This window comes from Medicago sativa, chromosome 6, assembly GCF_051527215.1.
Source record: "Medicago sativa cultivar Bolivia chromosome 6, Bolivia_mono, whole genome shotgun sequence".
Classification (NCBI taxonomy): Eukaryota; Viridiplantae; Streptophyta; class Magnoliopsida; order Fabales; family Fabaceae; genus Medicago; species Medicago sativa.
In genome coordinates, this window is record NC_140754.1 from 37,437,098 (window position 1) to 37,450,440 (window position 13,343).

Sequence of the window (13,343 nt, forward strand, 5' to 3'; positions counted from 1 at the left end):
TAGACAAAAATTCTCTTTTCAAAAAAAATATATGAACAACATCACTCAAATATTTTTTTAAATAAACTTTGGGATCAAAATCCCATTGATTTTCCCCTTATTTTCATAAACAAAAATCTTAATGAATTTTAATCATACTTAGACTTTTTCTTTGCAAAATAACTAATTCCATCGCACATTTTTCCAAATCTTATGCCCTTGAGGCCTCTCTCTCTTATTCTTCAAAATTCCATTTTCAAACTTAAAATCAATCAACAAAAACAAAAAAACATTTTTTGGAAGAGAACTACGGTAGATTTGATCCCTTAAAAGGGAACGTAGGCAAGGAACCAATATTCCTTCAATTCCAATAAAACAAAAATTCAAACATCTTCTTCTCCCTCCAATTCTTCACTTAGCAAACTCTTATGTGTAAATATCATTTCTTAAATAGCATTTAAAAATAAAGCGCGCGCGTAGAAAGTAAAGACGGTTCCTATAGGATACTATAGTCGTTATAGGTGCCTAACACCTTCCCGTAGCGAAAACAACTCCCGGACCTCGATTCTCAAGGGTTTTGCTTATTTTTTCCCTTCCCAAGAAAAAATGAGATATCAAAGGTTAAAAAGGTTCAAACTTAATCAATGTTTGACACCCGAAAAACCAAGATAAAACACCCATATGGTAGTCGTATGAAGGTAAGATGAAAAGGACATTGTCTACTATCTGTAAGATAGCCGTATAAAGACAAATGACATGGATTACCTACTACCCGTATGGTAGCCGTATGAAGGTAAGATTGAAAAAGACACCGTCTACTATCTGTAAGATAATTGTATGAAGACAGGTGACGAGATGTTGTCTACTATCCGTAAGATAGCTGTATGAAGACAACTTAATAAGACACATTGGGGATGATGCTTTTGAAATTGAAATTGAAATGGATCGGTGACGTCACTAAAACAGCTAACGCTGGGGATGGCACCTCTGAAATTGAAATTGAAATTGAAATTGATCGGTGACATCACTAGAACAGCTAACGCTGGGGAAGACACCTCCGAAATTGAAATTGAAATAGAAATTGATCGGTGACATCACTAGAACAGCTAACGCTGGGGGATAACACCTCTGAAATAAAAGAATAGTTTGCCAACTGTTTATTTACAGAAATTGCCGCTTGACACAACGATAAGTGAGGACCAGACCGAAAAGAGAGAATAAACTTCTGAGTGATCAATGCGACTATGTATGAATGATGTTGTGTATGATGTGTATGAATGAAAGTAATAATGCATGAATGTATGAATGTATGAATGAATGAATGTAAAAGTATTAATGTATGAATGAATGAATGTATGAACGTAACTTGTATGACTGTATATACTCTACGTGACAGGTGACTCGATGAAACAAGACAGGACAGGTAAGATGGGAGACGGACTGACATCGCAGTACAAACACTCGGCAAACTTCCTTGGAGATGATATTATTGTGAACAAAATCGAGCAGTTGACGGGGTGAAGCCTACCAATGGCGTGGCCCCACGGATCTTTGAAAAATTTGGAAAATGGTAAATATATGGAAAGGTACATTGAACACAATAACCGTTATACTCCCTAACAACTTTGAATGCCCCAGTTCTGAGTCTTTGATATGCAGATGCTTCGAATTGGAGGTTCTTTTAACGGCTGGATGCCCCAAGTGGACTGTGTTTGACCGGATGCAGTTACTTTGTCATGATCCTTAACTTTTGCATATATCGCCCTTTTAGGTTTCAATCTATCAGGATAATCATCATCATTTTTTTTTGTCTATAATTTTTTGCATGGACCGCCCTTTCGGGTTTTCAGTCCACCGAGACGCTCATTTTTGCCTAAGCCGCCTTTTCAAGCTTGCGACTTATCGAGCTCATTTTTTTTTTGACAGAGTATTTCTTGACTGCACCGGTATTCATAGGACATGCGAGTTTGTCACCATCCATAATTGTAAGAGTCATTGCACACAAGTCTTCATAATTAGTCGTCCACTTGCCCCTGGAGTCTGGTTGGAAAGTAGTACAAAGTTCCCTTCTTGAAATTCATGGGGATGAACCTTTTTGTTAGAAGCTTGTTTCAAACCTCTTTTGATATGTTCGTACAAGGTCGTCATGCGTTTAAATTCGATCAAGCTTGGACTTCAGCAGAACTCCTATTGACGGGACTTCGACCTCCACGGGGAGCACGACCTTCATGTTGTATATTGGGGAAGGAGGGAGGGTTGCCCCTGTTGAAGTGTGTACTGAAGCATGATACCCACGTAAGGTAACGGTAACATCTCATGACGGTCTTTGTAAATGACTGACATCTTCTGGACAATGTTCTTGATTTTCGTTTGCAGCTTCGACGGCTAAGATGCCCCAGTATGCGACAGATCTTGTCGGGAGTCTCTTCATTCTTGTTTTCTTCAGCTTCGGACACAGGGAACTCAAAGTTGGAAAAGAGTACATAGTTAATATGTTCAACGGGTTTATTAATGCATGATTTGATTATTGATTTTGACAAGTAAGTATAAGTTATGATTATGCAGATATTTGAGAAGATTTTTTTGGTTTTTTTTTTGTATTACCATTTTTCCAGAATAAGCACAAAATAAAAATCAAAGTCGGGATCGAAACGACCTTTTTATTAATGATGAAATTACTTAAAGCAAAAAGCCCTACACAAGTTCACTTTCGTATCGGGCAGAACGAAAGGATATTTTTTGAAAAGATAAACAACAAACATATTAAATGAGCAGATGAGTAGTAGAAAGAACATTGACAGCGACCCAATTGCGGTTACACGCTCTGATTCAAATTCTTGAAAGGCAAGACATCGTCGTCGATCAGCCTCTGAACTTCAATCTTCAAGGAGAAACAGTGCTCAACGTCATGACCTTGTGCCCCTCGATGGAAAGTACAAAAGAGGTCAGGTCTCCACCTAGCCGGCAATTTCTTAGGTATCGACGGAGGTGGTCTGGTCTGGACCAGGTTCCTTTCAAGCAAAGAGGGAAGCAGCTCCGCATATTTCATAGGGATCAGATCATACTACGGTGTTTTCTGAGCCTGATGATGGGGATTGAATTGCGGATGAGTCTGTCGTCGAGGCTGACCTTTCACCATATTCACTTCCTGGTCTATCTTTTTTGAACTGTCAGCGGGGATACTTTCATTGATCAATCGTCCTTCTCGGATTCCTTCTTCCAACTGTACACCCATACCAATCATCTCTGCAAAGTTCCTGGGCGTATTTCCGACCATATTCTTGTAATAGAACTGATTGAGAGTTTTTAAGAAGAGTTTGGTCATCTCCTTCTCTTCTACACGTGGGCTAACTTGGGCAGCGATATTTCTCCATCGCTGAGCATATTCCTTGAATGTTTCTTTGTCTCCCTGAGTCATAGCCTGAAGATCACTTCGGTCTGGGGCCATATCCACATTGTAACTGTATTGTTCCACAAAAGCATCACACAGATCATGAAAAGTTCGGATCTTTGTTTTGTCAAGATTCATGTACCATTTTGAGGCAGGACTAGCCAAACTCTCTTGAAAGAAATAGATAAGGACTGGATCATCCTTGGCATATGCAGACATCTTTCTCACATACATTGTTAGATGTTCCTCAGGACAGGAGTTCCCTTTATACATCTCGAAATCTGGGACCTTGAACTTATGGGGTATCTGGACGTTCAGCACCAAACAGAGATCATAAGCAGTCTTCCCAAACACTTTCTTCCCATGGAGGGCTCTCACATCTCGCTGAATTTCATCATATTTTTGCTGTAAGTCATTGACTCTATCATAGGCTTCCATATCCCCTGAATGCTAGATGGGTTCTTCATTTTGTGGAATGGTATGCATCACAGGTGCTGAATAGGTCATAGCGGCTGGAGGAGCTCTTACAAGAGGCGGAGGAACGTGAGCTGTATTTTGATGAGCAGGCATCGGAACTTCGGAAATGATAGGGCGGAATACTTCACTGAGACAAACAGGCACACCCCAAGGACGACTTTCTGGCATGGAGTTTGAAGCTTCACAAACAATAGGGCGGAGTATTTCGCCAGCAGTAAAAGGCGAGAACCGAGGCATGGAACGTTGCGGAGCAGAGTTTATCGGAGTCTCGACACAAAACGTCCATTCAGGGCCAGTAGAAACAGTTTCGGCTTGAGTCCTGATAGATGGAGGAGGAGGTGGAGGTGCTTGTGCTTGGGCAACCGTCAGTGTCTTCATCAATTCAGTCATATCGTCCATCTTAGTTTGCATAGTCGCCATTTCTTCACGGAGCAATTGATTTTCTTGCTCGAGAAACTCCATCTTCTCTTTATGATTGCTCGAGTGTTGTAAATGCGAGTTGGTTTCAGACGAGGATGCCATGACACTTTTGAGGTGGGTTGACCTTTTATGGAAGAGAAAAATTTGTGAGACTCAGAATTGAGACTATGAAATGCAGAATGATGCATGATGCTTTATGCAAAAATAGACACAATTTTTTGAAGGACTTGTCAAAGTAATTGTAGACATCGTAAGGAACATTGTTTCATTTGATAATTGAAGATATTACGAACAGTTTCCTTTTTAAAAGTAAAAGCAAAGTTAAGGAAAAAGTCCCTCACAAAGCTAAAGTCTAGTTAAGACTTTTGAAAATGTATTTCTTGGTGTTCCTCTTTACAAGGTCTATACCTCTGATGTTTACAAGACGACTTATCTAAGTCCTTTGATATTTTGATGCGAAAAAGTTTTTATGAAGATATGCATGTATGCATGAATATGCTAAAGAACAATGAAAACATGGTGTGGTTTAAGTCCATTATGTTGGGGTCAAGGGTAACAACGCCATTTGGTAAGGACTATGATTTCAATTGCACTTGTAACAAGGGTTCTACCAAGTTCCCAAAGTTTTCAACCACTTCCGAATATTTGTCAGGTGACGAGAGTACTCTCGTTCCAACAACATTCGTAGGTTAGTCTCGTTTGGGTGTAGTATCGCGTGTAGACCAATACGAGAGTACTCTCGACTAGCCACCGCACTACGTCCTAAAAGGCCAAGATGGGTTAAAGGTGACTAAAGGTTCTCAACTTCGACGGTCACTTGAAAGTAACATGCCATACGCGAGTACTCACGACGACAAAAGTATACCTCCAAGATCCCTCCATTGAGTGGGTTATCACATGTACCAATACCGAAGAGTACTCTTGGCATGGAAACTATGATTATACCCGTTCCTATCTTAATTTCCCTCGAGTCCGGGTGTAGGACTTATCTCACCACTCACGTTAAAAGAAAGAAGAAAGAAGAAGGAGAGAATATACATACACTTATTTTCATCTTTTATTTTTATTTTTTTAGCAAGTAATAGCACAAAAATTTAGATAAAACCAAGTTAGGCTCAACCCTCTTAGGGGGTTCCCCAGTGAAGTCGCCATTTCTGTCGCGTCATTTTTCGGAGATCAAAGATATTTGATTAGCGTTTGACTCACTAATTTATTTCACGACTGAACATTTTATTTTTTAATAAAAGGGGAAAAAAAGTTCAAACTACCCCATTTTGAAAAGATTTAGGGTTCGGGGGTTAGTTACATAACGGGAAGGTGTTAGCACCCTTTATGTCCGTAGTACTCTACGGGAACCTCTTGGTTTTATTTAAATAATGTGCTATAACTTGCTTATTTTTGAATGAAAGAAATTTGAAATGATTAACAAAAGGAAGACCTAACTATCTACATTTTATTGATTTGAAAGGACGAGTGTCCTCTGCCGACGTACCCGTGAGGGATCAAAATCACGTAGTTCGTGGTAAAAATTGACGTTTGATTGGTTGAGTGTTTTTTATTAGTTTTTTGAAAAATGTTTTGAAATAAAAGCCAAGTGGCAAAATGGAATTGGTTTGTATTTTTTAAATTAAATGAAAATAGACTCATGATAAAATTAAATTGATTGATGTTTGACTTAAGAAAATAAAATAAAAAAAGACGTCACTTGATTTAAGATCAAGGTTTATTTAAGAAAAATATTTGTGGTTTTGTGGTTATTTGCATGTTTTTGTTGTTTTTGAAATAATTGAACTAAAACTAACGGAGCATGAAAGTAAAGCGTAGGTACCTTACAGTGGCGTTGGACCACCACAAGGACCTTTTACCTAATCTAGCAACATGAAGAAAGGCATACACGCACGCACACATGCACCTAAGCTATTACAAAAAAAAAAACCTATTAATACATTCTAGGGTCTGCGGAGAAATAAATATGCGTGATAAATAAATTTACATTAAGCCTAAGTGTACATTCTAAAGTGCTATAAAGTGAACGACAAAAAAATAACCTAAGAAAATAACCTAAAGTGCAGAATGATTAAATGCATGAATGAATTACATTAAAGCCTAAATACACACTCTAAAACTTTGCTATAAAATAAAAGACATAAAATACTAAAGAACAATGCAAAATAACATAAGAAAGCTAGCTAAAATAAAATGTGAAAGAAATAATAAAAATGCGAGATAGAACTAAATATGCATGTAAACGCAAATAAAAATGCAGGGAAGGGAGGTGCAGTGATTAAAACAGAGGGGTGTAGTAATTAAAAATAATAAAAATGGGCTTAAACAGCAGTTGGGGCGCTGGGCTTATGATGTATTGACTCTAGGCCGACTGATTGATCTGACGGCCTAAGATCGATCAAAGGTTGAAGTAACAGGGGGCCTTAGATCATAAATCAAAGACTGAGGATTCGAGGGTGCATGGTAACGTGTGGGCGGCAGCACATAGGATCAGATGCTATATATATAAGTGTACAGTTCACGTTTTTCATTCATTTTTCAACAGAATTCTTTACTTCTCTCTCTCACGATTCACTTCTCTTCTCTCACTTAATTCTTCTTCGATTTCTTTTTCTTTAAACAACAATAAAAAACAAGTTACTTGGAGACCTAGGTTCGACACAAAAGAAAAAAGGATACCTACGTTTTGTTCGTTGCAGGTCGATTTCCTTCAGTCTGGATTTGGATGTTGTTTGTTGTAATGGTACGTGTTGCTGGAACGGTTCCTCTTCTCCTTCCTACCTTCTTTCTTCCTTTCTTTCGGTCCTGTGTAAACCCTTGTTGGGGATTTCGGTTCAGATTCCAGTTGGTTTTGAGTGAAGCTTGCGGTTTAGTGTGCTTTGATTGATGGCTGGTTTGAATGGTCCGTGGAATTCCGATCTGTGTTTGTGCGATTGGATTCGTGTTGGTTTGAAAAGGTCCCGATTTTGACAGTTTGGGATGTTGTTGGATTGGGAATTTGTGACTGGTTTATGGTTTTGAGATGATTGCAGGTCGATTGAAGTCGGCTCTTTGTGAATTTGTGGGTATGTGTTGGTTTTGTATGTATCGTGATTGCTGGTTTATGGATTGAAAATTGCTGTGTTGGGTGCGATGCGGTTGTTAGGTATTCTGTGAAATTTTTTGGCTCCCTTTAATGTGTATTTGAGGTTGAAGGTGAGAAAAACAGAAGAAGGGGGGTTGAATTGTGTTTTAGAAAAATTCTTCGTTTCTCCTAAAAACTGAACACACTGATTAGAAGCTAAGCGAGACAGCTTCTGAAGTGATAATCAGAATCTAAATGCAGCGGAATAAAACAGAGAGAGAGAGAGAAGAAGAACGACACAAAGCAATTATACTGGTTCCTTCCACAATCCGGAAGTAGTCCAGTCCCCCTTGCACTTCCAAGGAGATTTCACTATGAGTAATATCTGATTACAAATGCTCAAGCACACAAGCAAGAGACTTCCAATGCTCAAGCACACAAGCAAGAGACTTCCAATGCTCAAGCACACAAGCAAGAGACTTCCTTTGCTCAAGAACACAATCAAGAGACTTCCTGCTCAAGCACAACTGCAAGAGACTTCCTAACTAAACAAAATTACACAGAAAATTGTTTAAGGTTGAACACTTGATATACAATCAGAGGTGCTCACAATACAAATCAGATACAGACTCAATGGACTTAAGAATTTCTAAGATATGACTTTGAGACACAGAAATTCTAAGTGAATGCAGAACAATTTCAGCAGAGGTTTGGTACTTGTGAAAATCTTTGTGAGTCTTTCGTTCAGAGTTCATGCATTACCAATTCTCTAGGTCTTCACTCCTTTATATAGTGGTGTGAAAGAGACGTTGTGAAATTGCCAGCACACCAAAGAGTCGTTGTTGAAGCTTGATCTTTCACCAATAATCTTTTGCCTGATTTGGCTGTTGTCCTATGAAGAACAAATTTGAAATCCATTCCTTATCCAAAGGAACATCTATGCAGGCGAAACCGTATTCTGGAGCTGTTTTCTTGTCCTGTAGCGCGGACACAAAACAGAGTAGTGGAGAACGTGGTTGTACAATTCGTACAAAGTACAATGTCAACGCTTTCGTCCAAATTGCAAACACACGCCTTTAAACACCTTTGAAATGACCGTTGCAAACTCCACTAATCCTTTGTTTGTGTTTTCGAATCCAATAGACAGCTTTTGCATTGATAATTCTTCAATTCTTGATTCTTTGCAAATCCAGTTGATATTCAGCTTCTGGTGAAATGGCTTCTGATGAGGCAGCTTCTGATGATGCAGCTTCTGATGATATGACTTCTGCAGCTTCTGATGACGCAGCTTCTGATGATGTGGCTTCTGGACCTCTTGTCTTCAGAAGCACTATTCTTCAGGAGCAGCTTACTTCAGGAGCGCTATTTCTTCAGGAGCAGCTTGACTTCAGGAGCGCTTTTTCTCTTCAGTAGCAAGTTGCCTTCAGGAGCGTCCAAGCTTCAAATTTTTGTTGTTTCCATAGCTCTTTATTTGCTCATTCAGAACCAATGATGATGTAACTTTATAATTATGGTCCTGTACACTTGAACAAATATTAGCTAGTCCAATTTACAATTTTTAATACCTTGTTATCATCAAAACCCTTTAAGGTTCATTGTTAAACACATTTTGTTCCAACAATCTCCCCCTTTTTGATGATGACAAACAAAAGTATTTAAAATTGATCAATTGTTGTTAATCTAATTAACAAGTTGACTTTGGGGTTCTGAGGTTTGTAAGCTCAGAATCTGAGGTTTGTAAGCTCAAACTCCCCCTGAGTCTGATAGTCTTTAAGGTGAGGTTTGTAAGCTCCCCCTAAGTTCTATCCATGTTAATTAAATTCATTTTTCGCGCAATAATATTATCAGAGCTTAAAAACAAAATTGAATCATTGAAAGAATTAACTTATAGATAAGAAGAATGGTTCAATTAATTTTACTTGAATTTTGATACTCCTTCGTTCGTTCATAGCTTATACCAATAAGGTAAAAAAAATGATAGAAGGTTTTCAAAAATTTCAAATGCCATTAATGGAGCTCAGAGCCTTTAAATACTTGTCACATATACTCCCCCTTTTGTCATTATCAAAAAAAATTAAAATAAATATAAGCATAAAAGACAAAAAGATATGAGGAAAAACTCAAACAGGAGAGAGTATAAAAGAAAGTGAACTAAATAAGTCAGAGCAAAATATATGAACATGTATATCAATTGTCAGAAGCAGCTAAACAGTCAGAATCAGTAAGCATTCAGAAGCAAGAGAAATAAGACAAGATGGTTTCAGAAGCAAGGACTAAGAAATTTTAAAACAGACAACAAACAAAGAAAAACACAAGGGTGTGCAACTAAGGGTTGGTTTGTTGTTGTTTCTTCATCTCTTCCATTTCTTCAATCTTCTTCTTCAACAGTTCTTCAAGTTGTTGTTGCCTCTGAAGAAGAGCTTGTTCCCTTTCTCTAGCTTCTTGCTGCTGCTGTGCCATCTGTTTCTTCAGAAGCTTACACAACCTTGCTTCTCTGGTCAAGTAATCCGTTTCAAAGAAGAAAGGCTGGTTTGCCAGGAGCAGTGTAGAACTTCTTACTCTGAGACTCTGATTCAGATGCTCCATTAACTTCCTGACAGTAGCTTCCTTGCTTCTGATGCACTTAGCCCTTATGCTTTCAATTAGCTCAGTTGCCCGGTTCTGAAGAGATGCCCAGGAGTCTTCATATGCACCTGTGAGATCAATTGTCCCTCTTTGATCCACCAGATTATGCAATTGACTCAGAATTGTCAGAAGCTCAGAATTAATATATCCAGATTCCAGGATGTCTGTGGGTGGTTGTTCAAGGATTTCAAGATCAGAATCATTGATTTCCAAATCTTGAACAGGGTTAGGAACTGGAATGGTAAAGTGTGTTTGTGTGTTTGAAGATGAAGGCTGGTCAGAATCAATGTGTGTGGTGGAGGTTGAGGCTTGAACATTGACTAGAGAGATGTCAACATCCATGGGAGTTGGTTCAGGGGAGTGTTCAGGTAAAGGTTGAAATTCAGTTTCAGTTGATGGTTGTTGTGGTGAAGATGATGTTTGAGTGTTGAGTTGGGGGTCAATAGTAGCTATTGGTGATTGTGGGGGTGTTGTGGGTTTTTGTGGTTCAGGTGTTTGTTGATGGGGGTTTTCTGAAACAACATTTTCAGAAGCAGCTGCTTCTGGAGTTGCTTCAGAGGCCTTTTCTGAGGTAGACTCAACATTTTCTGGAGGAATCATGTTGAGAGGTTGAATGTTAAGAGGTTGAGGGTGAAGGCGAAAAATAGTATCAATGACTCTTTCTCTCTGCTCACCCAGTTCAGCCAACTTCTCATTAATTATGTGACCAACTGGTTCATAAGTAGTTGACTGAGAGGGCTTATCGTTGGTTTTGGTTGATGTTGATTGGCTTTTTACTGGTTTTCGAAACAGTTGAGCTAAGGGTATATCATCATCAGAATCATCAGAGTCTGATAATGATTTGGATGCGGAATCTGATGATATATTAATTACCTTCTCTGGTTCAGGATCAGAATCCTCTTGAGCAAACTCACTGATCATCTGCAACATTTTCTTGGCTTCTGAGACTACAGACTCTTGTAGCTCAGCAGCAATTTCCAAGACTTTTTCAGCTGCTGCCTTCTTCTCTTGTAACTTCTTTAACTCCAAATCAGAAGCATCTTGAGCTGTAGAGGTGATATGAGGAAAATCCTTGGTCCTCCTCAAGGCTGGCTTCCTCTTCCTCTTTGGTATAGCAGGTTGATCAAGAGAAATGCCAACATCCATGATCAACCTGGAATCCATGTCTTCAATGGCTTCTTCAATAGAAGGTACTGATGAACTACCAATTTTGAGCTTGTCAGTAGCAACTTTTGCCTTTTTAGCAGGTTGTTCAACCTCTAGATATTGCTCTGCAGTTATCTTCCTTTTTGACTTTCTGCCTCTGGCTCGTGGCAGAGCACCACCATACATTTCCTCTGGAATATCTTCCAATCTGATTCTCTCATTGGTTGCCTCAAAATGTTCCTTGATATAGTACATCTGCACTTCAATGGGATCCTTCTTGCAGATGGGTGGAAAGTCCTTCATAAGATCAGACTTAACAAATGATTCACTTAAATCAGTTTGAAGTTTGGTGACTTCACTGATTAGCTTCATATTCAAGAGAGTATGAGCATTAATGAATTTTCCAGTTTTTGTGTCAAGTAGCTGATCTGTGAAGCCTTGAGATTGACTGAGACTGTCCAAGATACCTCCTTGATAGAATATCTCTGAGAGAAGTCTTCCATAAGGAACCAAGGGTTTATCCAGTAGCTGACTCTGTTTCAAACACTCTACCAAGTACTTGAACATGTATTTGGGCACATTCACCTTTTCCTTCTTGATGAAGTGCTGGAGAAGGACCTTCTGAGCTAGATTTGGTTTCACACAGTCACCACTTGGAAACAGGTTCTCATTCTGAATCTTCAGAAGCATCTTAGTTTCCATGCTCAATTCAGCATATTTCTTCTCCTTCTCAGAATTGTATATCACCAAGTTGGCTTGCTTTTTCCAAATGCGTTTTTCAGCAGCATCTGAAAGATCAATTCCAGAGTAGTATCCAGAGGCTGCAGCCTTGAGAACATACTCTATGTGCCATTGTGCAAGTCTTACTGGAATACCACAGATGCTGGACCTGATTTCATCTTCAACAAATGGCGCAAGACCCATTTCTTCTCTTGTTTTCCCTTCTAATTCAGGATACATTAGCACCATCTGACTTTCCTCAGCTAAGGATGCCGCTTTGTTGTAGAATTTTGCTCTTACCCAGAAGTGTCTAACCAGAGCTTCATATGTTGGTCCATTCAACATTTTGAAATAATCCATGAGTCCTTGCTCTTCATAGTAGCTTCTGATTGAACACCTATGAAAATTCAGAGAATCAAAGTCCACTGGATTCTCTATCTGAACCTGCAAATCCCATTCTTCCAATTTCATGCTTCTTCCTCTGTAGTCATATTCAGGGACCATTCGTGAAGTAGATACTGAATCTTCTCGTTGCGAGCTTGATGATGCCATTTGATGATTGACGAAGACTTGAAGAAGATGAAGATTTTAGGGTTCTAAGGTTGAGAGAATGCGCTTACTTCGCAAGAGGTTTGAGAACAAATGTGTTTGTTGTGAGTGAGTAGTGTGTGAATTGACAAAGTGTTAAAAGTAAAACGATTGCAATTCAAAAGAGACAACCAACCATAACATTAATGACAAAATTGGGGGCGCGTGAAAAGTACTTTCAAAGCTATTAAATCATCATTGCCCTTTTAGTTATACACCAACACATACAGGCCACGTAAGAAGTTCACAGAGTAACTACCAAGTTAGTGGGTCAGAAGTTACTTTTTAAAAGGTAACTTCCAACGTTTCCACTAATTCAACTATTCAGAAGCAACAAATCCAGCTTCTGGACTTCAGATGCTGACGTCATCATCAGAAGCGAGTTTTCCTCAGAACCTCAATAAAGAGCTTCTGATGGACTACTGCTTCAGAACCTAAAATCCTATTCAGGAGCAAGCAAGCATTTAATCAGATACAAAGTGCATGTTCAAATTTTTCTTTATAAAATCAAATCTTTCAACAGTTAAAGGCTTAGTAAATATATCAGCCCATTGATTTTCAGTATCAATGAATTGTATATCTAAAATTCCTTTTTGAACATAATCTCTGATAAAATGGTGTTTGATTTCAATGTGCTTAGCTCTTGAATGCAAAATTGGATTTTTAGACAAACAAATAACAGCAGTATTATCACAATAAATGGGAATACTGTTAGCAGTTATCTGATAATCTTCCAACTGATGTTTCATCCAAAGTAGTTGTGTACAACAACTTGCAGCTGAAATGTATTCTGCTTCTGCTGTAGACATAGCAATAGTTGTTTGTCTTTTGCTAGCCCAGGATATAAGATTATCACCCAGAAATTGACAATTGCCACTGGTTGACTTTCTTTCAATCCTATCACCAGCATAATCAGCATCACAGAAT

At 38.6% G+C, this 13,343-nt stretch overlaps 1 protein-coding gene across 1 annotated transcript; it reads right to left on the bottom strand.

Annotated features, from left to right (window-relative positions):
• Nucleotides 1–3,043: 3,043 nt before the first annotated feature.
• Nucleotides 3,044–3,808, bottom strand: LOC146914935 (uncharacterized). The gene has a single exon (XM_085721176.1). It carries the CDS (start codon nucleotides 3,806–3,808, stop codon nucleotides 3,044–3,046), a length of 765 nt encoding a protein of 254 aa, XP_085577302.1.
• Between the last annotated feature and the right edge of the window lie 9,535 nt (nucleotides 3,809–13,343).

Excerpts from the sequence above, each read along its gene's own strand:
- LOC146914935 (XM_085721176.1), bottom strand. The coding sequence starts at position 3,808 with ATGGAAGCCTATGATAGAGTCAATGACTTACAGCAAAAATATGATGAA.